We start from the raw sequence: 27,815 nt of genomic DNA on the forward strand, positions 1-27,815 counted from the left end.
ATAGGGATGCAAAACAAATGAACTCACAGACAGACTGGGGAATATGACATTACGTACACAGAAGGTGATAGGGTAACAAAATAAACACAAAGTGAACAGAGAAGCCCAGAGGCTAAGAAACTGGGTGTCTCCCTATTATTAGGAATGCTCAGATGAAAAAAACAAGATGTTGTGTTTTAATACGTAGAGAACCCGAAATGCTGTTGCTAAGGGCAACAGCAAAACCCTAAAGGGTTACCAACGGGTGTGGCAGTAAACTCCTTGGTCAGAGATGGAATGATAGACACAAGGAGAGTCTCCACAATCCTAATCCTCACTTGCAGTGCACAGGTTCAGCTTACTGCCACTAAACTGAATACCTGAACACCTTGCACAGTGAGACAGGATTTAGGCAGGCAGTCTGAGAATACAGCCGCAAACCTGCTAAGTTCACAGAGTAGCAAAAGAACCCCAGCAGGTTAAACGACTGACTCCAGTCTTACTGCTAGGTCTGGATTGGCAGAGTGTAGTACCAAATCCCCAGGCCTATTTGCAGTAAGCAACAACAAATACAAAGCTACACAGTACTGGCTAACTTTCAGGAACTGACTAACCAACAAAGATTCAGCAGCATCTGCTTAACATGAGAAGAGGCCTTATAAAGCAGGTGCTGTCCACGCCCCACTCAGACCTCACAGACTGTGAGCACAAAAACCAGCACCGGATCCCCTGCCGTGCACAGAGCCTGTAACCACTGCACAGCAAAAGACCCGAACCGGAGTATCAGCTGCGCTCAGGTTACTCCGCTAGCACTTGTCTCCCGGTTGCCATGACGACGTGGCAGCACAGGGCAAGAGACCCTAACACGTATTTGGAGAAAATACGTGTCTTGGTGTGAATCCAAGAAGGCTCCTACGGAAGAATTTCAGTTAGGACGTTTTCTCCATTTTCTACAAGCCGGTGTGGATGCGGGCCTAAAGTTGGGCTCAATTAAAGTTCAAATTTCAGCTGTATCGGTTTTCTTCCAAAAACAATTGGCCTCCCTTCCAGAAGTTCAGACCTTCGTGAAAGGCGTGTTGCACATCCAACCGCCCTTTGTGCCCCCTGTGGCACCATGGGATCTTAACGTGGTGTTGCAATTCCTTCAGTCTCATTGGTTTGAACCTTTACAGAAGGTAGAGTTGAAATTCCTTACTTGAAAAGTGGTCATGCTGTTGTCCTTGGCATCCGCAAGGCGGGTGTCTGAATTGGCGGCCTTGTCTCACAAGAGCCCTTATTTGATCTTCCATGAAGATAGAGCAGAGTTGAGGATTCGTCAGCAGTTTCTGCCAAAAGTGGTTTCGTCGTTCCACTTGAGCCAACCTATTGTGGTGCCAGTGGCTACTGACGCCTTGCTGGAATCGAAGTTTCTCGATGTAGTAAGAGCTTTGAAAATTTATGTCGCCAGAACGGCTCAGTTTAGGAAAACAGAGGCTCTGTTTGTCCTGCATGCTCACAATAAAATTGAGGCTCCTGCTTCCAAGCAGACTATTGCGCGCTGGATCTGTCATACGATCCAGTAGGCTCATTCTACGGCTGGATTGGCGTTACTGAAATCGGTGAAGGCCCATTCTACCAGAAAGGTGGGCTCGTCCTGGGCGGCTGACCTTTACAACTTTGCCGAGCAGCTACTTGGTCGGGTTCAAACACCTTTGCGAAGTTCTACAAGTTTGATACCCTGGCTAATGAGGACCTCATGTTTGGTCAATCGGTGTTGCAGAGTCATCCGCACTCTCCCGCCCGTTCTAGAGCTTTGGTATAACCCCATGATGTGACCCCAGCATCCTCTAGGACGTATGAGAAAATAGGATTTTAATACCTACCGGTAAATCCTTTTCTCTTAGTCCGTAGAGGATGCTGGGCGCCCGTCCCAGTGCGTACTGTATCTGCAGTTATTAGTTGTGGTTACATACATGTTGTGTTACGTTTATAGTCAGCCTGTTGCTGATAATGTTCATGCCGTTGACTTGCGTTGTGTTAAATGCCAAGTTGTACGGCGTGCTTGAGGTGTGAGCTGGTATGTATCTCACCTTAGTTTAACAATAAATCCTGTGGATCCCGTCTATACCCCATGGTTCTTGATGTGACCCCAGCATACTCTACGGACTAAGAGAAAAGGATTTACCGGTAGGTATTAAAATCCTATTTTCTTCTGTGCAAGGTAAAAACTATCTGCTTTTCCATGTAGCCCACAACTGCTTTATTTTCACACTGCAATTTAGATTTTAGTTGAAGCACAACCCCACCCAAATCTAAATCTCTCTGTGCATGTTACATCTGCCCCACCTGCAGTACAACATGGTTTTGTCCAATTGCTTGCATTTTTGCTTTACTTACAACCACAATTCAGTGCTTAGAGTGTGCATCTGCATTTGTTTTTTTTTATTCTGTGTAGTTTAAAATTGCTTAACCTCTTTTCTTTCCTGCCACTCCAATCTGGCATTTGGTCTCTCACTCCACCGATGACCTACTGTACAGTACTAACCACCAAATGCAAAGACCGTTTTTGAGAATAAAATAGAAATCCTTATTCTCCTGACCTTCTAGCAGCATTTTTCTAATTTTCCGCTACCTTCTCCTCCATACTTTCTATTGTGTAGGTCTTTATGATTCAACTGTGTCCTGTTCACCTCCTATTTGTCTAACCACTTCTTCTCTGTATGTGCTGCCACCTCTACTTCCCCTTTCCACAAGGATCACCCAAGGTTCTGTCCTTGGCCGCCTTCTCTTATCCCTATACACATTTTCTTTCAGCAAGCTTATCAGTTCCTTTGTACTTTGCTACCACCTCTTTGCAGACAACACCTAAATTTTGAAAAAAAAAGTAGCACCAATAACTCCAATCTGCTATTATAGCAAAAGATAAATATAGTATAATACTGTTTATTAAAACTACAGATGTGTCCTAATACATCTTGCCTCAATACGCCATGTAGCGGTAGATGCCTGGCGTGATTGAGCTAACAGTCCCGTGCAACTCTGTTAGCATTGGGCATATTTTTTTCCCAAAAATGTGTCTTATTCATGTTGCTATGCGAATAGGACGCACAGCAGACTCTGCTGATTAATATGATATGCGGCATGTTTATATTCTCTGTGCTTCTGTGGCTGTATCTGCATATGAAATGGTATGTTACAGTGTTTTCTAGAAAAACATTGTAACGTACATTTCATATGCAGGTACAGCCAAGATCGCACACAGATCGCACGTAAAGGCGCTTGGCACTACTGAGTCATGCCTCGGCATGGCCTGACTAGAAGGGCTGTTTAACATGTAGGGAGGCTAGTTGTAAGTGGACACTTCTGTACAACGTAATAACTGACAGTCGTCCACATAATTAGGTGTTAAGGTGCATACACACGGTGAGATATTAACTATTTCCGATTTTGACTTTGTGATTTCCCCTGAACTCCCTAGAGCCCTGAATCACTGATATTGACTATTTTTACTTGAGATTTTGACTATGAGAGATTTTGAATAAGTTTCAATTTTGTTTCAGTTTTAAGTTTCAATTTTGAATAAGTTTCAATTTTGACTAGACTATGTATACTATGGGGGTCATTCCGAGTTGTTCGCTCGTTATTTTTTTTTCGCAACGGAGCGATTAGTCGCGAATGCGCATGCGCAATGTCCGCAGTGCGACTGCGCCAAGTAAATTTGCTATGCAGTTAGGAATTTTACTCACGGTTTTTTCTTCGTTCTGGTGATCGTAATGTGATTGACAGGAAGTGGGTGTTTCTGGGCGGAAACTGGCCGTTTTATGGGTGTGTGCGAAAAAACGCTACCGTTTCTGGGAAAAACGCGGGAGTGGCTGGAGAAACGGAGGAGTGTCTGGGCGAACGCTGGGTGTGTTTGTGACGTCAAACCAGGAACGACAAGCACTGAACTGATCGCAGATGCCGAGTAAGTTTGAAGCTACTCAGAAACTGCTAAGAGGTGTGTAATCGCAATTTTGAGAATCTTTCGTTCGCAATTTTACTATGCTAAGATTCACTCCCAGTAGGCGGCGGCTTAGCGTGTGCAAAGCTGCTAAAAGCAGCTTGCGAGCGAACAACTCGGAATGACCCCCTATGTACTAGATTGTACACAAATGGGGGGTAATTCAGATGTGATCGTACATGTGCTAAATTTAGCACATCTACGTTCAGTTTCTCAGACATGCGGACGAACGCCTAGCACAGGGTAAGTCCGCCCCGCTTGCTGACCTTAAAGTATAAATATATCTAGGAGTCACATAGCAACATTGCAGCGCTGATATGTAAAGTTATTGCAAACCAGGTCCATAACTAGGTGTGTGCCAGCGGTGCCTTGCAAATGTTATATCTGCCCCCACCCCCCCACCCCCTGCAGTGCACATGGTTTTGCCCAACTGCTAAAAAATTTCCTGCTGCGATCAACTTGGAATTACCCCCTATAGGGGGAATTTACTTAGCCCAGATAATTAACCAAGTGTGAAAAGGTAGCCTCTTGCTTTAACGGCCAGGGCTATTGAGTTAGAGTCCCTCTTTCGTGCCCGGTAAATGACACTGTAACAGGCGTTAGCCCATTAAACCTGTGATATGTTCCTTGACCTATGTGTTAACATGGGCGCGGCACCCGAAAATAGGCTATTTAACAGGGATTTCTATTCGAGTCAACTCAGGCTTGCAAACAAATTACCATTAACTGCTGCCTTTGGGGCTAATTGAATAGCCCTGCTGCTTCAATTAGCCCATGGTAAAATACTGTAGTTAATCGATTTCCCACCTATGTCCAAAACAATAGATGCTAAAATGGTTTTATTTCACCAATGAAGTGTACTGAGTCAGGATGCTACTTCCCCTCCAAAGGGTAAGTACAGCCTCACTTTAGGGGGACTCTCTGTTTGGAACCACAAATCTCAGTCAGTCTGTTTGTTGCAGTCTCTACCTCTCAGCAGCTTATCCCTTTATCTGCTTCATGCTGCTCAATAGTGTCATGAGGGGTGGACTGGGATGGAAAACCAGCTCGGGAAATTTATGGAAACAGTCCTAATGGGTGCTGGGTCTGTTGCGGGGTTGGATCTGTTGAGGGGGCGGTATTCTTCCTCATAGAGTCTGATTCTGAGGTGGACTCCTTTTTTTGCGTTTTTAGCTGCAGCTACTTGATGCTACAAGTTCCCTGGTGTACATCCGTGCATCAAAACACGCAAGGACTGAGATACACACTTTTAGTGTCTGCAGATGCTGCAGTCACGCTTTGTGCATCTGTAGAAGCCATCATCGGTCTCAACAATGAAACTTTCACCAGTCCTATGCCAGATGCAGATCATCTGTCTGAGTATGGCCTCCAATGTGAGCGATTCAAAGTCTCTGTATGCAACCACTTTCAGCAACATGCCCACACTATGTTACATCTGTGTCTGATTAGTCAAAACCCGATAACCTCATAGGAATGGCCAACACATTTCTAATACACTTCTTGGTGCATGTGTGCAACTCTGTACGAACGCCATTACCAATGCATGCATGTATGTTGGAAATCAGACAAAAGCGCAGATGAAACACAAGGAAAAATCAGGCCCCACATGCATTTGGAATCTTCCCGGTGCACCCATTGGCCAATCTGTCCCTGAGTGTCACCCAGCTCTCCTCTTTCAGTGATCCAACTGTTTTTAAACAACTTTGATTAAAATATTACTGGCCTGTATGCCCTTTTCTAAAATGGACTGTACCCCTTTCAAACTGAAAAAGCCAGATGCGACATGTCTTAATGAACACAGTTTCGAGCCATATCGCAGCTGCTGAAACCATGTTCACACTGCAGGCTGGACCTGGGCTATTGCCAAGTCGATGATGCTATCCAGTCTGCCGGTGCTTGGAGATGACATTATCCCCAAGCACAGCAGATCTGCCTTTCTGTTCCTTTTAGCGTGACCTGGGTCGGATAACCTAGGTGGTGCCTTCACACTACAACCTACCCATGTCGATACCGGGTGTCACGATGCTGGCCTCTGGACTTGCTTACCTTATTCAGGGGTCTATTCATGAAGCAGTGAAAAGTGGAGAAGTTGCCCAGGGCACCCAATCAGCATTGAAGTAACATTTATAATTTGCATACTATACAGTTGTACGTAGCAGCTGGTTGGTTGCCATGGGCAACTTCTCCACAGCCTCATTCCTCCACTCTTTTAACTGCTTCATGAATAGACCCCTCAGTGCTGTAAGTTTTACTTCATGACATGTTTCTCTGTATCAGCTTACATTATTCATATGGCATCCAGGCATGCCCTGTGGTGCAGTGTGCATGTCATGTCTTCTGGATTACCCTGTGTATGCCATTCCCTCCAATGATTCTGTTTCCTCTTTGACAGTGTGACTAGGTCCAGCGCAACATGGGTGCAGCCATCTTGACTCTCATCATTTGACTACTTCTGTACCTATCTGGTTCCTGCATTGTTCCACACAATCTATCTCTAATGGGCAAAACCACGTGCACTGCAGGGGAGGCAGATATAACGTGCAGAGAGAGTTAGATTTGGGTGGGTTATATTGTTTCTGTGCAGGGTAAATACTGGCTGCTTTATTTTTACACTGCAATTTAGATCTCAGTTTGAACACACCCCACCCAAATGTAACTCTCTATGCACATGTTACAGTATATCTGCCCCATCTGCAGTGCACATGGTCTTACCTATTAGAGAAAAAAAATGCTGCTGCGATGAGGTCTGAATTAGGCCTATAGTCAGGCTGCTCGTTTGTGTCTTACCTAATAATTCTCTATATCTGTGCATACAGGGCCGGTTCTACACCTTGTGGCGCCCAGTGTGAAAGTTTCCAGTAGTTGTGCCCCCTGTTGCTGTGCCCCTGTTGCTGTGCCCCCAGTAGTTGTGCCCCCTGCACAAAAATAAAAAAACAATACTTACCACTACCCCGCTCCTGCTTCCCGACCGCTGCTGCTGCTCCGTTTGGCCTCCCGCGGCTCCTCTCTATGGGAGAGACGTCATGACGTCTCTTCCATAGCAGCGCCGCACAGACACTAGAGGTCAATAATGACCTCTAGTGTCTGTCACTAGAGCCGGCTGCAGCGGACGCCCACACAGCCCACGGCGTCTGCTGCAGCTGGGGAGCGGGGTGCGGGTAGGCGGTGGTGCCTGCGGAATGACTGTGGCCGCGCCTCTAGGCCGCAGCGTCCCGGGCCCAGGCACTGCTTGCCCGCACCAAGAACCGCTCCTGTGTGCATAGTACATTTACCTGAGCTCTGCTACTCCTGTGTGTCACACCATATTTACAAGTTTGTCATCTCACCTGTTCATTGCGGGTTCCAGCTAATGATCTCCAGTTATCATATTTTATTTAAGTTCCAGTATTCTGCATCCCATCTGGTCCCATTATGGTTCAGTCTATAATCTCCAGTCCAGACCCATTCCGCTTTAGCTTATATATTTCAGTCCTATGCCACTCCACATTCAGTCTGTTACCAGCTTTTCAGTGGTTCTAGTCCCAGGTTCCCTGATAACAAGTACTGTTTCCTGACACCTGATTTGACCCTGGTTTGGCCTGGCACAGCAAAATCTCAGGTCAGAAGCTTGATGTGAAGAGGGTAAGATCTCACTGGCCACGAAATGGCTGTCATCAGTATCACCTGTAAAGTAATAGTGTCATGACTGTGGTTTTGTGAACCCGGTGTTAGTGAAGTCTGTGCGGGCGACTGGAGGACTATGTGAATACTTTCACTGACCTGGTTTGGGAGTGTTGTGGGCTCGGGGTTTCTTCCGGTGACCGGGAAGAGGAACCGCAGCAGAGATGGCCGAATCTAGGTTTTCCTCATGCAGGATTTGGTCGGCAGAAAGGAAGCACGTATGGATGCTGGAGGTCTCCTGAAAGACAGAACTTGAAAAGGTGCTGAGGAATGAATTAAGGAGTACCGGATGCTGGAGACACCAACTACGCTTGTGAGCACTGGGTGCTTGGAGGCACTGAGGTGCTAGGAGGCACTGAGGTGCTTGGAGGCACGGAGGTGCTTGTAGGTGCAGAAGTGCCTGGAGGCACTGAGGTGCTTGGAGGTGCAGAAGTGCCTGGAGACACTGAGGTGCTTGGAGGCACGGAAGTGCTGAGGCACGGAGATGCTGAGGCATGGAGATGCTGAGGCACGGTGGTGCTGAGGCACGGTGGTGCTGAAGCACGGAGGTGCTGAGGCACGGAGATGCTGAGGCACGGAGATGCTGAGGCACGGAGGTGCTGAGGCACGGAGGTGCTGAGGCACGGAGGTGCTGAGGCACGGTGGTGCTGAGGCATGGAGGTGCTGAGGCACGGAGATGCTGAGACACGGAGGTTCTTGGAGGCACGGAAGTGACAGGGATACGGGAGCTCTGGAGATCACAACTACAACAGCAGTAAAGATGAAACACGGCAGCTGTGGTTTTCAGTTGAGACTATGGAATACAGTACTGTGCCTTTAAGATGAACCACTGCAGCTGTGCCTTTACATTGAGACTCGTGGAAATAGTGAATAACAGTGGCAACACAAAAGTAAACCAAACGGGGTAACAAAGGAACAGAGTTTCCACAGGAACTAAAGTACAAAGGTTACCTTTAGGGAGCTCAGCTTTAAGTCTCACACAGAGCTGTGTGTGACACGAGGAACTGGCCCAGTTTCCAACTCAGTCTCCCAACTTATACTTCCTGGTCCTTGGTGATTGGTGAGCAGGATTAGGTGATGCAGAGAGTCTCAGGCTGGCAGAGGATTGGACAACTCTGGGTCAGGTGAACAGTCACTGTCATGTGAGTACTCTAGACTAGGCTGTGATGTAGAATGAGGCCTAGCAGGCCGAGAGAACACTGAAGCCTGAACTTCTGCAAAACATAGGATGCTGGCTTTTAGGCCTAAACTTCAGATTACTGAATTCAGCCTCACACAGGAGATCACCACAGGTGGAGCTAATTAACTATGACCTTTCAGGCAGAGAACTCAGGAAAACTCATAGTGCTGACAAGCTGTTTAACTCAGTGGATAAAAAGACACAGGATCCGGGACAGATGGCAGGGGTAAGTCACCATATATGAAACCTACAGTCAGGATTGTGACAGTACCCCCCTCTTCAAGGGTGGACTCCGGACACCCATCTTGAATCTTCGAGGAACTTGAGAAATTCATACAGAAGAATTTAGGACCTTCGTTGATGCCTCTTCTTCTTACGGGAACATTTGGTTTTGACCAAGGAGAGCGGAATCTCCTGTAAAGAAAAACCTTCCTTAGAAAACATGGGACCTTCCAAGAAAGGAGTAGCATCATGAACTGGATCAAATTCAGAGTCTGAGTCCAAGTCTAATGGAAGATATGAATCCCTCTTAGATACACAGTTTGCAGATGAAAAGGAGGGGCACTGGAGTTTTAAATTCTCTGGGCTAGGAGAGACTCCTACATGAGCAATTTTAATGGTCGGATTCTTACCGAAGGAGATTCTTAGACTATCCCTGGGAGGACAGCACAAACTTCCTTCTGCATTCCCTTTAGAGCATGATTCTTTTACCGAGTCAGATTCCAAAGGTTTAGGACTAAATTCTTTAACCACAGCATTACTAAAAGTCCGTAAGTCATGGAACACAGGATCATTACTCTCAAAAAGCATGTTGGCCCACTCCAAAGCTCTTCCTCTGAATGCCAGGAACAGATATTGAGTAACGTTGGAAGGAGTTACTGCACCTGAAGGATCAGACTCCATCAGAGAGAGAAATTGTTCAACCAAAGCGGCATATTGCAATAAATCTCCATCAAAGTAAATAGGTGGTAAACCATCAGACGAAAGCTTAGAGGCTGAAACTGGAGAAATCTTTGGCTGGACGAGTAGGACTGGATTGGATCCGAGGATACTTGAATTGGCTGGAGCGAACAGAGACTGACCAGGCTGGTCCTGGAGTATCGCTGGACCGGATGGAACCGGGACGGACTGACCAGGCAGGGCCTGGAGTATTGCTGGACCGACTGGAACCGGGACGGACTGACCAGGCGGAGCCTGGAATATTGCTGGACCGGCAGGAGCCCCCACTTCACGGGGCTGGGCTGAGGCAAGAGCCCCCACTTCACGGGGCTGGGCTGAGGCAAGAGCCCCCACTTCACGGGGCTGGGCTGAGGCAAGAGCCCCCACTTCACGGGGCTGGGCTGAGGCAAGAGCCCCCACTTCACGGGGCTGGGATGCACTCTGTAGACTCTCTGGCTGGGCAGCACTCTGTAGACTCTCTGGCTGGGCAGCACTCTGTAGACTCTCTGGCTGGGCAGCACTCTGTAGACTCTCTGGCTGGGCAGCGCTCTGTAGACTCTCTGGCTGGGCAGCGCTCTGTAGACTCTCTGGGTGGGCAGCGCTCTGTAGACTCTCTGGCTGGGCAGCGATCTGTAGTCTCTCTGGCTGGGCAGCGCTCTGTAGTCTCTCTGGCTGGGCAGCGCTCTGTAGTCTCTCTGGCTGGGAAGCGCTCTGTAGTCTCTCTGGCTGGGCAGCGCTCTGAAGACTCTCTGGCTGGGCAGCGCTCTGAAGACTCTCTGGCGCTGGATCCTCTGAAGAACCCCCTCCTGGGTCTGGACACTCTGAAGAACCCCCTCCTGGGGCTAGACACTCTGAAGAACCCCCTCCTGGGGCTGGACACTCTGAAGAACCCCCTCCTGGGGCTGGACACTCTGAAGAACCCCCTCCTGGGGCTGGACACTCTGTAGAACCCCCTCCTGAGGCTGGACACTCTGAACCCCTCACTGGGGCTGAAGACACGGATGCCCCTCCTTTGGCTGTAGACACGGATGCCCCTCCTTGGGCTGTAGACACGGACGCCACTCCTTGGGCTGTAGACACGGACGCCACTCCTTGGGCTGTAGACACGGACGCCACTCCTTGGGCTGTAGACACGGACGCCCCTCCTTGGGCTGTAGACACGGACGCCCCTCCTTGGGCTGTAGACACGGACTCCTCTGTGACTCTAAATGGCTTGAACATTCTTCTCTGGACACCCAACTTGGGATAAGGTCTTTTAATCACCGGACCCCAGTCATAAATTTGAGTCTCTTTCAGAGTAGCCATCTTGATACCCCTGTCAGCAGTAGCAGGATCGGCTACTGTGGATGACTTGTAGACATGAGCACTGTGATACTGGGATTTGTCACCATTCCCTGGCTTACGAAGAATGCAGTCTTTAACAAAATGACCGGAATTTCCACAGTACAGACAGAGGTGTAGCTCCCTACGCCGCTGACGTTCAGCTTCAGAGAGTTTGGGCCGTGGATAGCTCTGATGAACAACTTTTCCTTGCACAGAGGAAGAGACTCTATTAACTGGATGGGACAAAACAGGCTCAACAACGTTGGTAGTATTCCTGAAGAGATCAGGCATCACGGAAAGAATACTAGACAAAAGTTCTTGTAACTGTAATAACATCTGGTAGAAAATCTGCAGTTGGTCAGGAGTCTTAGTGCAGAAGTTCAGAGAATCTCTGGAGAACGAATTCCGCTGCAGACACTGTGCCAATTGATGCTGAGTCGACTCCAGACCTTCCAAGCGTCCTGCAATATTGTTTAGGAGGTCCTGCGTCAGACAAACACTTTCGGCCGGGTCCATGGGGCCAATTCCTACTGTCATGACTGTGGTTTTGTGAACCCGGTGTTAGTGAAGTCTGTGCGGGCGACTGGAGGACTATGTGAATACTTTCACTGACCTGGTTTGGGAGTGTTGTGGGCTCGGGGTTTCTTCCGGTGACCGGGAAGAGGAACCGCAGCAGAGATGGCCGAATCTAGGTTTTCCTCATGCAGAATTTGGTCGGCAGAAAGGAAGCACGTATGGATGCTGGAGGTCTCCTGAAAGACAGAACTTGAAAAGGTGCTGAGGAATGAATTAAGGAGTACCGGATGCTGGAGACACCAACTACGCTTGTGAGCACTGGGTGCTTGGAGGCACTGAGGTGCTAGGAGGCACTGAAGTGCTTGTAGGTGCAGAAGTGCCTGGAGACACTGAGGTGCTTGGAGGCACGGAAGTGCTGAGGCACGGAGATGCTGAGGCACAGAGGTGCTGAGGCACGGAGGTGCTGAGGCACAGTGGTGCTGAGGCACGGTGGTGCTGAGGCACGGAGGTGCTGAGGCACGGAGATGCTGAGACACGGAGGTTCTTGTAGGCACGGAAGTGACAGGGATACGGGAGCTCTGGAGATCACAACTACAACAGCAGTAAAGATGAAACACGGCAGCTGTGGTTTTCAGTTGAGACTATGGAATACAGTACTGTGCCTTTAAGATGAACCAGTGCAGCTGTGCCTTTACATTGAGACTCGTGGAAATAGTGAATATCAGTGGCAACACAAAAGTAAACCAAACGAGGTAACAAGAGAACAGAGTTTCCACAGGAACTAAAGTACAAAGGTTACCTTTAGGGAGCTCAGCTTTAAGGCTCACACAGAGCTGTGTGTGACACGAGGAACTGGCCCAGTTTCCAAATCAGTCTCCCAACTTATACTTCCTGGTCCTTGGTGATTGGTGAGCAGGATTAGGTGATGCAGAGAGTCTCAGGCTGGCAGAGGATTGGACAACTCTGGGTCAGGTGAACAGTCACTGTCATGTGAGTACTCTAGACTAGGCTGTGATGTAGAATGAGGCCTAGCAGGCCGAGAGAACACTGAAGCCTGAACTTCTGCAAAACATAGGGTGCTGGCTTTTAGGCCTAAACTTCAGATTACTGAATTCAGCCTCACACAGGAGATCACCACAGGTGGAGCTAATTAACTATTACCTTTAAGGCAGAGAACTCAGGAAAACTCATAGTGCTGACAAGCTGTTTAACTCAGTGGGTAAAAAGACACAGGATCCGGGACAGATGGCAGGAGTAAGTCACCAAATATGAAACCTACAGTCAGGATTGTGACAGTCAGTTTGTAATTGCAGCAAATTATCTGTGTGTGGGACAAGTCTTTAAGTGATACCGTACAATTGCATGGTATTACACTATACTACTGTATGTAGACAATCAAAATGTTGACACAAGCATAATTAGACATGGACATAATGTAGACAATTAATATATAGCATACCTACCACCATCTTGAGCAAGCGATGCAGGACTGAAAAGGGTGTGTGGCTTGTGGAAAAGGGGGTGTGGCTTTGCGGGAGTTTTCGACACTGAGGGGGTATGCCATGCCAAGTGCTCTGTGAGCTGCTGGCATGCCCCTACACTTTCTGTGTACTGTAAATAGATGCAGTGCGCATGCACACAGCGTCTATTCACCGCTGCTCTGCTAAGCAGGGGAGCGAGTGACAGGAGCCTTTCAATTGCCCCCCCACCCCACCGCGAGACAATGTGGCCTGAGGGTGGGACAGCGGGACAGTCGCAAAAAACGGGACATTTCGGAGGTATGATATAGACAGGCGGAAAAATGTTGATAGGGTCAAAATATTGATAATTAAAATGTAGACACAGTCAAAATGTAGGCATTTAAAATATAAACATAGCCACAGTTGAAATGTCGACAGTCACAATAAAAATTCCATTTCAGGTGCAGCTAAAAGTCGGCACCTGTGAGAGATGTCTGTTAAAATGCTTCTAGGAGAAGGGGGGGGGGGGGGGGGGTTGGGCAGGATATGGTTCCCTTGTTTCTCCTATGATCAGCACCAGGCTGAACCTGCCAGTGGACGGACGCTATAGCAGGGAAACCCGCTTCACAGAGTCCCCCACCATGACTGCAATCAGACCCGTTTCTCTTTTCACCACCAGCTTAATTTGCTCATACACTCTCTCCTGCCCTCACCTTTTTCCTCATCACCACTTCCCATTCTCACATCCTGGATTTTTCCATCAGAGGCATAACTAAGGGGGGTCGAGCTGGGCACGTGCCCTGGGCGCCTAGGCAGGCCCAGCAGAAGGGGGCGCCACTGGTGGCCAGGGCATCATGCCCACTCGCCCCCGCTATGGTAGCTTTGCCCCCGTGCCATCCCCCTGCTATGTGAGGGGAGGAGAGCGCAGCACCTTTCCTGCCCCTCAATGTGCTGTGTCTTGTCTCCGGTGGTGGGGCGAGTCTCCTTGGTTTGGTTTGTTAGCCAATAAGAGCTCGCGGACCTGCTCCTGATTGGCTGCCGGTCCGCGAGCTCTGATTGGCTAATGAACCAAACCAAGATACCCGCATCCGTCAGCCGGAGACCGGACTTAATCATGATGCATTGAGGGGCAGGAGAGGTGCTGCACTCTCCTCCCCTCCCTCACATTGCAGATAGCAGTGGCGCCAGCGTTGAGATCGGTGAGTGGGGGGGATAGTGGGGGGATGTCTATCTGGCAAGTGTATCTCTGTGGGGCAATGTGTATCTGGCAATGTGTATCCCTGTGGGGCAATATGTATATCTGTGGGGCAATGTGTATCTGGAAATGTGGGGCAATATGTATCTCTGTGGGGCAATGTGTATCTGGCAATGTGGGGCAATGTGTATCTCTATAGGGTAATATGTATCTGGCACTGTGGGGCAATGTGTATCTGGCACTGTGGGGTAATATGTATCTGGCACTGTGGGGCAATGTGTATCTGGCACTGTGAGGTAATATGCATCTGGCACTGTGGGGTAATATGCATCTGACACTCTGAGGTAATATGCATCTGGCACTGTGGGGCAATGTGTATCTGGCACTGGGGTAATGTGTATCTGACACTGTGGAGTAATATGCATCTGGCACTGTGGGATAATATGTATCTGGCACTGTGGGGCAATGGGTATCTGGCACTGTGGGATAATATGCATCTGGCACTGTGGGGTAATATGTATCTGGCACTGGGGTAATGTGTATCTGGCACTGTGGGGTAATATGTATCTTGCACTGTGGGGTAATATGTATCTTGCACTGTGGGGTAATATGTATCTGGCACCGTGGGGTAATATGCATCTGGCACTGTGGGGTAATATGCATCTGTCACTGTGGGGCAATGTGTATCTGGCACTGTGGGGCAATGTGTATCTGGCACTGTGGGGTAATGTGTATCTGGTACTGTGTGTACTGTGTAAAAAGGGGACTCTGCCTGTGTACTGTGTAAAAAGGGGACTCTGTCTTCGTACTGTGTAAAAAGGGGACTCTGTCTTCGTACTGTGTAAAAAGGGGACTCTACCGCCGTCATGTGCAAAAATGTAATGATAGTGTGCTGAGAGACGACACAAGGGGGAGGTGATAGTGTGCTGAGAGACGACACAAGGGGGAAGTGATAGTGTGCTGAGAGACGACACAAGGGGGAGGTGATAGTGTGCTGAGAGACGACACAAGGGGGAAGTGATAGTGTGCTGAGAGACGACACAAGGGGGAGGTGATAGTGTGCTGAGAGACGACACAAGGGGGAAGTGATAGTGTGCTGAGAGACGACACAAGGGGGAGGTGATAGTGTGCTGAGAGACGACACAAGGGGGAAGTGATAGTGTGCTGAGAGACGACACAAGGGGGAGGTGATAGTGTGCTGAAGAGAAGACGCAGGGGGTAGGTGATAGTCATGTTATCACGCCCCATTTTTGGTGACCACACCCCTTCTGGTATGTGACCACTCCCCTTTTGCTGCGTGGCCACGTCCATTTTTCGGCGCGCGACGAACATACTTTTTCTTAGGGGTTTTTTTTTTTTTTTGGGAGGGGGGGGGGCACCACTGTTCATCTTGCCCTGGGCTCCGAAAACCCTAGTTACGCCTCTGTTCTCCATCCTCCAGCCCATTCTCTCACTTCACTAGATTTTCGTCTAGCCTTCAACTGTTATTTCATTCTATCTTACCACCCCTCCACCTCACTTTGCAGTCTCTTCCCTTTTCTACCATTGTGTCCAACCATATCCTCTGTAAATTGTAAAGCAGGGGGCCCTCTTCCCTTTGTCTTCTCTTCATAATTATGCTAACTGCTCACTGTAATTATGCATCTATGTGAACTTACATACTGTTGTATTAGGCGGTAGTTATGTATCCTGCAAATTTTGGTGTCTTGTATGGAGTTATTGAAACCTTGAGATAAAAATAAATAAATAATAATAACAATAATAATAATAACAATAATAAGTAGGATAACCCCTATTTGCAAACATATATAAATTACCACGTTACTGTTTATTATGCTTTATAAAGGCCTTTTTATTATAGAACATGTGAATGCCCTTTGCATATTATGGGCAGCGGGAGATCCACATCTTCAGTATTGCTCTAACACTGCACAGCTGCTTTATGAAGTAAGATCCCTATCATACCATACACACTTTTGTCACTAATTAGTATTGGTGAACGTTTACACTGCTGAGTTTTGATCCAGCAATGTTACTGCACCTGTGTTACTTTACTTCAGGCATGTGCAAAGCCAATGGAAGCAGAGGGACCCAGTTAGGTATTTCTTCACATTCCGAATCTCCTTACAGGCATTAGTACCTGTAGATAAGCTTTGAAAACTTTCAGGTTTTGGAGCTTGATTCATTTATTTCTCCATACTAGTGTATGGGGACAAAGTGCCACAACTGGACTTTGCTGTGCGCAGAAGTTATCAGTGATGTCTGTTGCTTTGCAGCAGTGGTCAGTGTATTGGCATATCTATAATGGATGCAGGGTGTGCAGTGCACACGGGCCAATGGGTCGAGGGGGGGGGGGGGGGTACACACCGCACACCCTGCACTCTTATAATTATACTTACCACTCTGGATTCCTGTGGCACCATTTTCCCAATACCAGAGTCTACAGTGCTGCGGCCACTGATGGAGAGAAGGGGGCCCACATAGAGCCTGGGATGTGGTATGGCTGACTGACTGTCAGGAGATCGGCAGTCAGCATACCGCCGCCAGGATCCCAGAGGGATTGCAGCAAGCCCCATGCGGGCTCAGTGGTGACCTGCGCTCGCCACGGGTTCTATCCCCACTCAATAGGTGTCGTGGACACCAACGTGTGGAAATAATCCCTGTTGGTCGTCATGCTGACCGTCGGTATAGTGAGGGGACGGGATGCTGGGGGAGGTCACGTGACCGTCGGTCTCCTGACCGCATGTCACATGAATACCACCCCAGAGCCTGCACATGGGTCCCCTCCTGTCTTAATCTGCCCATGGGTCAGTGGGTCTGTTAGTTAAAACATGCGGAAGCTACTGTTTTCACATGTATAAAAGGCCCTTTCCCGTTGATGAAAAGGCCCCATAGTCTTTTTGGAATATAATGGTATAAATACCCACTAAATACCCACTGGAAGAGGTTCGTCAGATCCCACAAAGAATAAACAATATATAAAGGAATTACCAGCGCTATGAGTTGTATCTCCAAATCAATAAAACAATTGGATCAGTTAAATATAGATTAATTTTTAATATATAAAAACCGCATAAGTGGCTAAATTGTCAATCAATACACATACAAATCTGATTAAAATAAATTAAGAACACTGGTTCTGAGATAATGGTATTTCAATCTGCTGATAGGAACCAAACCATTATTTAGTGATCCCGGACTCCAAATAGGTAGAAATTCTCTCCTCCTTGTAGATTGTTTGCACAGTCAGCTGGTAATAACCTGATAATACCTCACACACAGTTCCACGAGATGATGACTAATTGCTCGTCTGCGTAGAGAGTTCAGGGGGTTTCCATATCTTGCTAGATGGGTTAAAAACAGGAGAGGTTTATTTCCTATTTCTTGGAAATCCCAAATGGAAATGGAAAAGTCCTTATCTGGATCAGTTTCAAGATGGTATAGGATTTAGGTTCCACAGCAGTGTCTTAACGCGTTTCTCTGGGCTAGGTCGCTCAGCTTCTTCAGAAGTAAATCTCAGAGTCACTAAGAGCCATTTTTATACCTCACTAATTGGTAATTGCACTGCAGCTAAAATAGCTCTAATTAACTGATCCAAGTTAAAATATAAAAATTTAGTATATACATCTAGAAGGTCAGTCCCAAATAATTTACTATATCTTCAATTAATACAATTATTCACAGTAGAATAGTAAAACAAATATATATATGTGCCGGTCATGTGACCTGTCACTCACCAGTATCCTTAATCAAAACAAAAATCAGGTGTGCTATAAGCCTATTGATAGGTTCGGTGTGTCACACATTGCATCAGGACGCCCACCTAGGTAGAGGCGGGCGCACCTGTGTCGTGATCCGCCGTGCGTTGTCACAACTCACGGGCTCCGAAACCGGAAGCAGTCCGTGAGACGCACGGCTGGAACGCGCCCGATGCACTGTGGGACCACATCAAGTGTCCCGGAGTGGACTCGTGATCGGACTGTTCAGACGGCCCACCCTGTTTATTATGTTGCTAGGATACAATCGACTTTAGAGCAATTTGTCATTATATAAACAATAAAACGTTTTTTAAGTATTCAAATCATTCCCTTTCTAATTAGTTAGTATATTCATATACAGATAGAGTAAGGTAATGATAGCACAGATATTGTTTTTTGTATATATGCATACACATATTATTTTCATATAATGCACAAATACATCATGGAATCTATTAAAAAGAGTGTATCATTATAATAAATAACAGCATAATTTCTTTGATATTATTTACATAGTAATCATTCATTTGTTTATTTCATTAATTTACAGGTAAAGGAGAAGGGAGGGGGGGGGGAAGAACAATTACAGAGATAGAAGAACCTAAGGCAAAATAAGTATCTCATCCTATATAAATATAGGTAGGGATATGCTAATAAACATATCTCCATATACGATTATGTGTATATTTCCCAACAATTTATATATATGTATATATGAGCACCCAATTGGATTGATTCTCAAATAATAGAGTTCATTTCCATATTCTCATTCAAACCATCGGGATACAGAGAATTAAATTGCAACATCCAAAAGGCTTCCCTCTTGCAAAGGTTGATGTATCTGTCTCCCCCTCTTATTGTAGGTTGTATCTGTTCTAAAGCTATAAGATTTAGGGTGTCAGGATCACCATTGTGTTTTTCACAGAAATGCCGTGATACACTGTGTTTCATATATTTTTTAAGTATATTTCTCCTATGTTCTAAAAAACGAGTCTTTAGAGATCTAGTTGTACGTCCTATATAGGGAAGGTTACAACTACATAGCAATACATAGATCACGTATGATGAATTGCAACTAATTAAAGTTTTTATGGTGTATATCTCTCTCTTATGTGGTATATCTATTTGGGTCGTTCTTCTTTTAATATATTTACATGTGGTACATTTATTGTGACCACATTGAAAGAAACCTGGTGGTTTTTTCATCAAAGTTAACCAGTCTTTTTGGAATATGTATGCTTATAAATGAAAATATAGCAAAACATTAAAAATGACCACTGAATAAATACGTAAATATATTTACATATGTAACATAATTAAAAATGATAAATTTGAAAGATGGGGTCCAAGACAGCCATGACTAGTTTCCTTTCCATATGTTACGGTATGTTATTCCTTTCCATATGTTACAGTATGTTATTCCTTTCCATATGTTACAGTATGTTATTTTTCCAGAGACGGTTCCAATTTCATGCAATGTAAATATGTAATTTACTGAATAATGTAAATTTAATGTTATATAGAAAATTTGTCTCATATTCATTTTCTTTTTAGATGGGAGCAGATGGTGCGGAAGGATTTTCTGCTGCTCATCAATGTCGAAAACTGGCCAGCTTCACTTTATCTGGTATGTTTACATTTTGACTATGAACTGATCACATAGCCCAACATGTATGCCAGTAAATTCCTAGCCAATTCAGACTATAGACATCTCGCATAAAGTCTTACAGTACATATAGTACATCAAAAACGTATATGAATTAAGAAAGATCCTTACACCAAGATCTATTATTTAAAATTGTATTTAACAAACCTACTGATGTACAGTATGACATTTAACTATAATTGTAAAATAGATTTAGGAGGCTTATAGGCAGGGCCATCTTAACAGCTGTGTAGGCCCCTGGGCAAAGCAAAGCACTGGGGCCCCTCCAGCAGTAGCGCTAGGGGGGTGCTATTGGTGGCAGCTTTGATGTCCTGCGGGAGGGAGTGGGTGTTCTATCTTCCACTCAGCATGTATGACCTGGAGCAGTAATTTCTGCAAATTACTCCATTACTGCACAGATGGTGGGAAATGGAGCAGGAGGGAGAACCTTTAACTGTAGAAGGGGGTAATGGGCTGAATGAAGGGGCCCTGGTACATGACTTCCATGGTGTTAGGGGGTGTTTAATGCGCAGGGGAGGGGTGGATAGTGGAGTGGGCTTAATATTAATAATTTTCCAGTGAGAAGGCAGCTTGCTTGACTGCAGATATCTCCAGTTCATTGGCGTTTCTATAATGGGTTCAATGTGTGCGGTTCACATGGGCCCCTGGGTCCAGGGGGAGGCACACTGCACACACTGCACCCATATTTGAATACTTACGTTTCCGAAGTCCAGTGTCGGGCACTGCAATCGCAGCAAAAATCGCAGCCAAAATGGCCACTGCGCATGCGCACTAGCTAAATTGGTCTCCGGAACATGATGGGAGCCATGTTTTCAGAGACCTGCACATGCACAGTAGACTCTGGCAAATGCTGGATACTATTGCGCAGTGCAGAGAAGGGGGCCCACCCGGATGTGCACACGGGCCCCCTCCTCTGTTGAAACGCCCCTGCCCCATTTCCTGGAATTAGATTTCTTAGGTTTGAATGGGATAAAAAACTAGAGAGTACCACCTTTCAGGAGGTTTTGGGGACATGGGGATTAGAGCTCAGGAGCCAGAGCAATCCACCAATGAAAATATGGGGGAAGGCTGATTTCTCTGGTTTTGGGCTTTTGGAGTATACCCTTAGAAAAACTCTTAGTCAGAGAGAGCCCGAGATATCTGGCCGGGAATAGCAATTAACAGGCTTGGTAGGACCACTGCTTTTAAGTGAGATATCTCTAGTACCCCTGGAGAAAGGGGACCCTCATCTATCAGCCTAGGGCCCTTATACTCCTAGGGCCCTTGGGCAACTGCCTACTGAGCCCATATGAAAAGACGGCCCTGCTTATAGGGATAATGCAACAAGATCTTTATATTTCAGCATATCTGAAAAATGTAATTGTAATTTTTTTTTGTAATATCAGTTTTATTGAATTTTATTAGCAAAATACAGAATATAGAAAGGTATAGAAGTTACATAATTAATGTAAATAATCAAATACAGTCAGGAAGGTTAATGAAGACCAATGACTATCGAGAAACGGAAGCAAATATCAAATGAGAAATAACAATGAAATATCACAGTGATGGATATAATAATGTAGGATGGAACTCAATTAGCCGAGGTAATTTACCACTGGCTAAGTGATGCCCCAGGGCTATTCAAGTAGCCCCCGCCAGGAGCACTTATTGGGACTTAGGGGGTTAACAAGTGCTCGTGACCCTCTTAATATGTAAATTTTCAATGAATCTGTGTGATAACGCCTGTTAACTTGTGTTAACGCCCATTAACACGTTAATTTAACGGGCATTAACAATGCTGTTGGGTGAAAAAGGGATTGTAATTGAATAGCCATGGGTGTTGAAGGTGAGGCTACCTCCCTTTTTCACCTGCGGTAATTTACTGCAGATAATTGAATTCCCCCTTGGTGTTAATATACTGTACATAAATAGAATGGGGGGCAGACAAAAGAAAGAGACATTAGGGAATAGGAGAGGAAGAAGAAGAGATTGTATAACAAAGATCAAATGAAGTGGGTTAATATGCCTACAAAGTCCAAATATCAGTAAGAAAATGTAAAATATACACGAGAGAGGCCAAGGAGAGTGTAAACATGCATTATAGAAAAAAGTAAAGTCAAATTTTCAAATTATGAAGAGCTTTTATTATTATTATTATTATTATTATCAAGTGGTTTGCAGCGTCAGCACACATTAGATTAATACAGGGTACACAGAACTTAACACAACAGTAACTGAAAACTAAAATAGAGCGCAGGTAACAATTAGCACCACAATTCTCAGTACACAATACAGCTGAAATGTAAGGAAGCAAAGGAGTAATTGACGTACTACTAGGGGCGGCAGCCGTTGGAAAAATGAATGATAACAAGCGAGAGGAGATGCAGATATAGATGGTCACTGATTAGGAGAGAGCTATAATTGAAGTGTGAGAGAAGAGGGCTGTGAGAACAGGAGAGAAGAGGGCCCTGCTCCAAGGAGCTTACAATCTAGGTTCTACAGGTCTTCCTACCTCCAGCTGCTGGTATTCCCAAGTACAGTATGCAGCTCACAGGAGGGACTTTTTGTGCACTTTGCAAAGTCCAATACAGACCATTAGGATTCTCTGTATCCCTGGAAGCTTAAAAACACAGGGCTCTTTCAGGATGGCAATGTAACGTGTTTCTCCACCTATACCAAGTTGTCAGTGGCTTCCTCAGACATGTCTGTATTGGACATTGCAATTTGAACAGAAAGTTACTCCTGCGAGCTGCATTAAGTTTTGTACATCTTATACATCTGCGAGCTGCTTATATGGACTGACTTTTTTGACTTTACTAACAAAGGGGGTCATTCCGAGTTGATCGCTCGCTGCCGATTTTCGCAGCGCAGCGATCAGGTAAAAAAATGGCAAAACTGCACATGCGTATGCACCGCAATGTGCACGCGCGCCATACGGGTACAAAGTGCATCGTTGTTGTGCAATGCTTCTAGCGACGAATCCATTCGCACAGCCGATCGCAAGGAGATAGACAGGAAGAGGGCATTTATTGGTGTCAACTGACCATTTTCAGGTAGTGGTCGGGAAAACGCAGACGTGACCAGGTGTTTGCAGGGCGGGTATCTGGCGTCAATTCCGGGACCTCCATCGCTAGCATCATTGCACAGGATAAGTAACTACAGGGCTGGTCTTGTTTTGCACAAAATGTTTTTGTACCGCTCGGCTGCACATGCGATCGCACACTTGCAAAGTGAAAATACACTCCCCCGTGGACGGCGACAATGCATTTGCACAGCTCCCAAAAGTAGCTAGCGAGCAATCAACTCGGAATGAGGGCCAAAGTTCTCATAAGAGATAACAAAGAGACGCCGGCGGAAAAGAGTTTGCGCTGTTCGTTTGAACTGCACACAGTTTTTAATTTAGGAAGACTTGGCTGTGCCTTTTATATTCTGTTCCTGCCTCCCGCTCATTGCTGGTCATAGCCTCTTGTCGTAGTGGGAACCCTTATCGCAAGGAGTCACAGTCCATTGATTCCTCCAGCTAGTTCATCAGTACTCGTCACCAGACAGTGTCCCTGTGTCTGCACCTTTGTCTGCCGAGCTGTACCTTGTATTTTACTCTAAGCTCTCGTTTATATATTTCTATTTTACACTTGTGCACTAGTGTTTCTTAGAAGTTATTGCTCCTCCCAGTCCGGAGGCATCTTTCCAGTTAGGGGTAATTTGTTACTTCCACTGTTTCTTTCCCCCCGCAGTTTGGTCACTCCCTTTTCTATTGTACCTCAGTTACAGTCTCATTTGGGTTGGGGATGGAATCCCGACGGCTGGGATTCCGGAGGTCAGTATACCGACACTGGGATCCCGCCCGTCAGAATCCGGCAGCAGGGCGAGTGCTAGAAAGCCTCTTGCAGGCTCGGTGGCTCGCTGCGCTCGCCACAGGTTCTATTCCTACTCTATGGGTGTCGTGGACACCCACGAGTGGGAATAGTCCTGGTGCAGCTGTTGGCATTCTCGGCGGTCAGGATCTTGGCGGTGGGATCCCAACCGCCGGGATATTAACTACATCTCCCTCATCTCTATGGTTTGCCTTGTCTTAGCCCTGTTCACCTCTGCTCTGCTCTGTAGTGTATTCCCAGTACTCCTATACGCCGGCATTGATTCAGGTCACTCATGGTTGAGCTCGTATTACCGCCAGCATCCCAGTACCTGTAGGCATGTTCTGCCTTATGGAAAAAGCATCTTTCTGCTGCGGGGTACACTGGGCTCCACAGGGAATGACATTGGGGTGTAGAGTATGATCTTGATCCGAGGTACCAACAGGCTCAAAGCTTTGACCTTCTTCCCAGAATGCATAGCCTGCCTCCTCTATAGCCCCGTGCACAGGAGCTCAGTTTTGATGTTGGTGCCATGCAGTAAGCAGGCATACAACAGGGGGGCTGCTCCTGCAGCCCTGAGAAGAAGCTTTTAAAGAAAAATGAAGACTTCAAGGGCTGCAGCAGAGACACTGACTGTGTTAGAGTCAGACATCTCCTGCTGCAGCTCCATCACCTCCCCCAGCGGCGCTGTACACTCCTGCGCCCTGGTTGCCGGGTACCTACAGCGGAGGCTCCGGTTTTCTTCCAATTAGTCACACACTCGACCACTGTTCTCCTGGATCGTGTGGCCGCACTCAGGGAGGAGGTAAGTGGTCCCCCCGGTGGGACCCGCTGTAAATCACGATCCTGCGTGGCCGGTGGTAGGCGGGCCGCGCGCGCTGGCGTGGACACTGTGGTAGTACAGGGACCCACTAGACCACCAAGGCAAGGGCAGAGGTCGGTTTTCTCTCATAAACCGTTTATATAAGCCCACAGTACCCGGTGACAGATATTCCTCCAGCGTTGTTATTACAAGTATTCGGCCCGGGGACTGAGCAACAACCCCAGGATAAGGGACATTCAAACTGTGCGGGTCCCATGGGGACATTGGAGCAAGCGACGTATGGTGACTAGAAGCTCATTGGTGCAGTGTGACCAATTTAATCTTAAACATTTTATTTGTACTCTAATTTCTCTGACGTCCTAGTGGATGCTGGGAACTCCGTAAGGACCATGGGGAATAGCGGCTCCGCAGGAGACTGGGCACAAAAGTAAAAGCTTTAGGACTACCTGGTGTGCACTGGCTCCTCCCCCTATGACCCTCCTCCAAGCCCCAGTTAGATTTTTGTGCCCGAACGAGAAGGGTGCACACTAGGTGGCTCTCCTGAGCTGCTTAGTGAAAAAGTTTAAGTATAGGTTTTTTATTTTCAGTGAGTCCTGCTGGCAACAGGTTCACTGCACCGAGGGACTAAGGGGAGAAGAAGCTAACTCACCTGCGTGCAGAGTGGATTGGGCTTCTTAGGCTACTGGACATTAGCTCCAGAGGGACGATCACAGGCCCAGCCATGGATGGGTCCCAGAGCCGCGCCGCCGGCCCCCTTACAGAGCCAGAAGACTGAAGAGGTCCGGGAAATCGGCGGCAGAAGACGTCCTGTCTTCAATAAGGTAGCGCACAGCACCGCAGCTGGGCGCCATTGCTCTCAGCACACTTCACACTCCGGTCACTGAGGGTGCAGGGCGCTGGGGGGGGGGCGCCCTGAGACGCAATAAAAACACCTTAGATGGCAAAAAATACATCACATATAGCTCCTGGGCTATATGGATGCATTTAACCCCTGCCAGTTTTTCCTTAAAAAAGCGGGAGAAAGGCCGCCGAGAAGGGGGCGGAGCCTATCTCCTCAGCACACAAGCGCCATTTTCCCTCACAGCTCCGCTGGAAGGACGTCTCCCTGACTCTCCCCTGCAGTCCTGCACTACAGAAACAGGGTAAAACAAGAGAGGGGGGGCACTAATTTGGCAGATTAATCAATACAGCAGCTATATAAGGGAAAAACACTTATATAAGGTTATCCCTGTATATATATAGCGCTCTGGTGTGTGCTGGCAAACTCTCCCTCTGTCTCCCCAAAGGGCTAGTGGGGTCCTGTCCTCTATCAGAGCATTCCCTGTGTGTGTGCTGTGTGTCGGTACGTTGTGTCGACATGTATGAGGAGGAAAATGGTATGGAGGCGGAGCAATTGCCTGTAATAGTGATGTCACCCCCTAGGGAGTCGACACCTGACTGGATGGTCTTATGGAAGGAATTACGTGATAGCGTCAGCACTTTACAAAAGACTGTTGACGACATGAGACAGCCGGCAAATCAGTTAGTATCTGTCCAGGCGTCTCAAACACCGTCAGGGGCTCTAAAGCGCCCGTTACCTCAGATGGTCGACACAGACCCAGACACGGACACTGACTCCAGTGTCGACGGTGAGGAAACAAACGTATTTTCCAGTAGGGCCACACGTTACATGATCACGGCAATGAAGGAGGTTTTGATACTTTTGGTACTTTCTGATACTACAAGTACCACAAAAAAGGGTATTATGTGGGGTGTGAAAAAACTACCCGTAGTTTTTCCTGAATCAGATGAATTAAATGAGGTGTGTGATGAAGCGTGGGTTTCCCCCGATAAAAAACTGCTAATTTCTAAAAAATTATTGGCATTATACCCTTTCCCGCCAGAGGTTAGGGCGCGTTGGGAAACACCCCCTAGGGTAGATAAGGCGCTCACACGCTTATCAAAACAAGTGGCGTTACCGTCTCCTGATACGGCCGCCCTCAAGGAGCCAGCTGATAGGAAGCTGGAAAATATCCTAAAAAGTATATACACACATACTGGTGTTATACTGCGACCAGCAATCGCCTCAGCCTGGATGTACAGTGCTGGGGTGGCTTGGTCGGATTCCCTGACTGAAAATATTGATACCCTGGACAGGGACAGTATATTATTGACTATAGAGCATTTAAAGGATGCATTTCTATATATGCGAGATGCACAGAGGGATATTTGCACTCTGGCATCAAGAGTAAGTGCGCTGTCCATTTCTGCCAGAAGAGGGTTATGGACGCGACAGTGGTCAGGTGATGCGGATTCCAAACGGCATATGGAAGTATTGCCGTATAAAGGGGAGGAGTTATTTGGGGTCGGTCTATCGGACCTGGTGGCCACGGCAATGGCTGGGAAATCCACCTTTTTACCCCAGGTCACCTCTCAGCAGAAAAAGACACCGTCTTTTCAGGCTCAGTCCTTTCGTCCCCATAAGGGCAAGCGGGCAAAAGGCCACTCATATCTGCCCCGGGGCAGAGGAAGGGGAAAAAGACTGCAGCAGGCAGCCTCTTCCCAGGAACAGAAGCCCTCCCCCGCTTCTGCCAAGTCCTCAGCATGACGCTGGGGCCTTACAAGCGGACTCAGGTACGGTGGGGGGTCGTCTCAAGAATTTCAGCGCGCAGTTGGCTCACTCGCAAGTGGACCCCTGGATCCTGCAGGTAGTATCTCAGGGGTACAAATTGGAATTCGAGACGTCTCCCCCTCGCCGGTTCCTGAAGTCTGCTTTACCAACGTCTCCCTCCGACAGGGAGGCGGTATTGGAAGCCATTCACAAGCTGTATTCCCAGCAGGTGATAATCAAGGTACCCCTCCTACAACAGGGAAAGGGGTATTATTCCACGCTGTTTGTGGTACCGAAGCCGGACGGCTCGGTAAGACCTATTTTAAATCTGAAATCCTTGAACACTTACATACAAAGGTTCAAATTCAAGATGGAGTCACTCAGAGCAGTGATAGCGAACCTGGAAGAAGGGGACTATATGGTGTCTCTGGACATCAAGGATGCTTACCTCCATGTCCCAATTTGCCCTTCTCACCAAGGGTACCTCAGGTTTGTGGTACAGAACTGTCACTATCAGTTTCAGACGCTGCCGTTTGGATTGTCCACGGCACCCCGGGTCTTTACCAAGGTAATTGCCGAAATGATGATTCTTCTTCGAAGAAAAGGCGTCTTAATTATCCCTTACTTGGACGATCTCCTGATAAGGGCAAGGTCCAGGGAACAGTTAGAGGTCGGAGTAGCACTATCTCAAGTAGTACTACGACAGCACGGGTGGATTCTAAATATTCCAAAATCGCAGCTGATTCCGACGACACGTCTGCTGTTCCTAGGGATGATTCTGGACACAGTCCAGAAAAAGGTGTTTCTCCCAGAGGAGAAAGCCAGGGAGTTATCCGAGCTAGTCAGGAACCTCCTAAAACCAGGCCAAGTGTCAGTGCATCAATGCACAAGGGTCCTGGGAAAAATGGTGG

At 47.1% G+C, this 27,815-nt stretch overlaps 1 protein-coding gene across 7 annotated transcripts in view; it reads left to right on the plus strand.

Annotated features, from left to right (window-relative positions):
* Positions 1-27,815, plus strand: part of HECW2 (HECT, C2 and WW domain containing E3 ubiquitin protein ligase 2) — a 1,325,610-nt gene that overhangs the window by 775,350 nt on the left and 522,445 nt on the right. For all 7 annotated transcript variants that reach the window (XM_063934135.1, XM_063934134.1, XM_063934138.1 and 4 more), the window contains one exon: positions 19,544-19,616. In XM_063934135.1, the coding sequence (XP_063790205.1) occupies positions 19,544-19,616 (73 nt within the window). The remainder of the gene's footprint in view (positions 1-19,543; positions 19,617-27,815) is intronic.

The sequence above is a fragment of the Pseudophryne corroboree genome, chromosome 7 (genome assembly GCF_028390025.1).
Source record: "Pseudophryne corroboree isolate aPseCor3 chromosome 7, aPseCor3.hap2, whole genome shotgun sequence".
Classification (NCBI taxonomy): Eukaryota; Metazoa; Chordata; class Amphibia; order Anura; family Myobatrachidae; genus Pseudophryne; species Pseudophryne corroboree.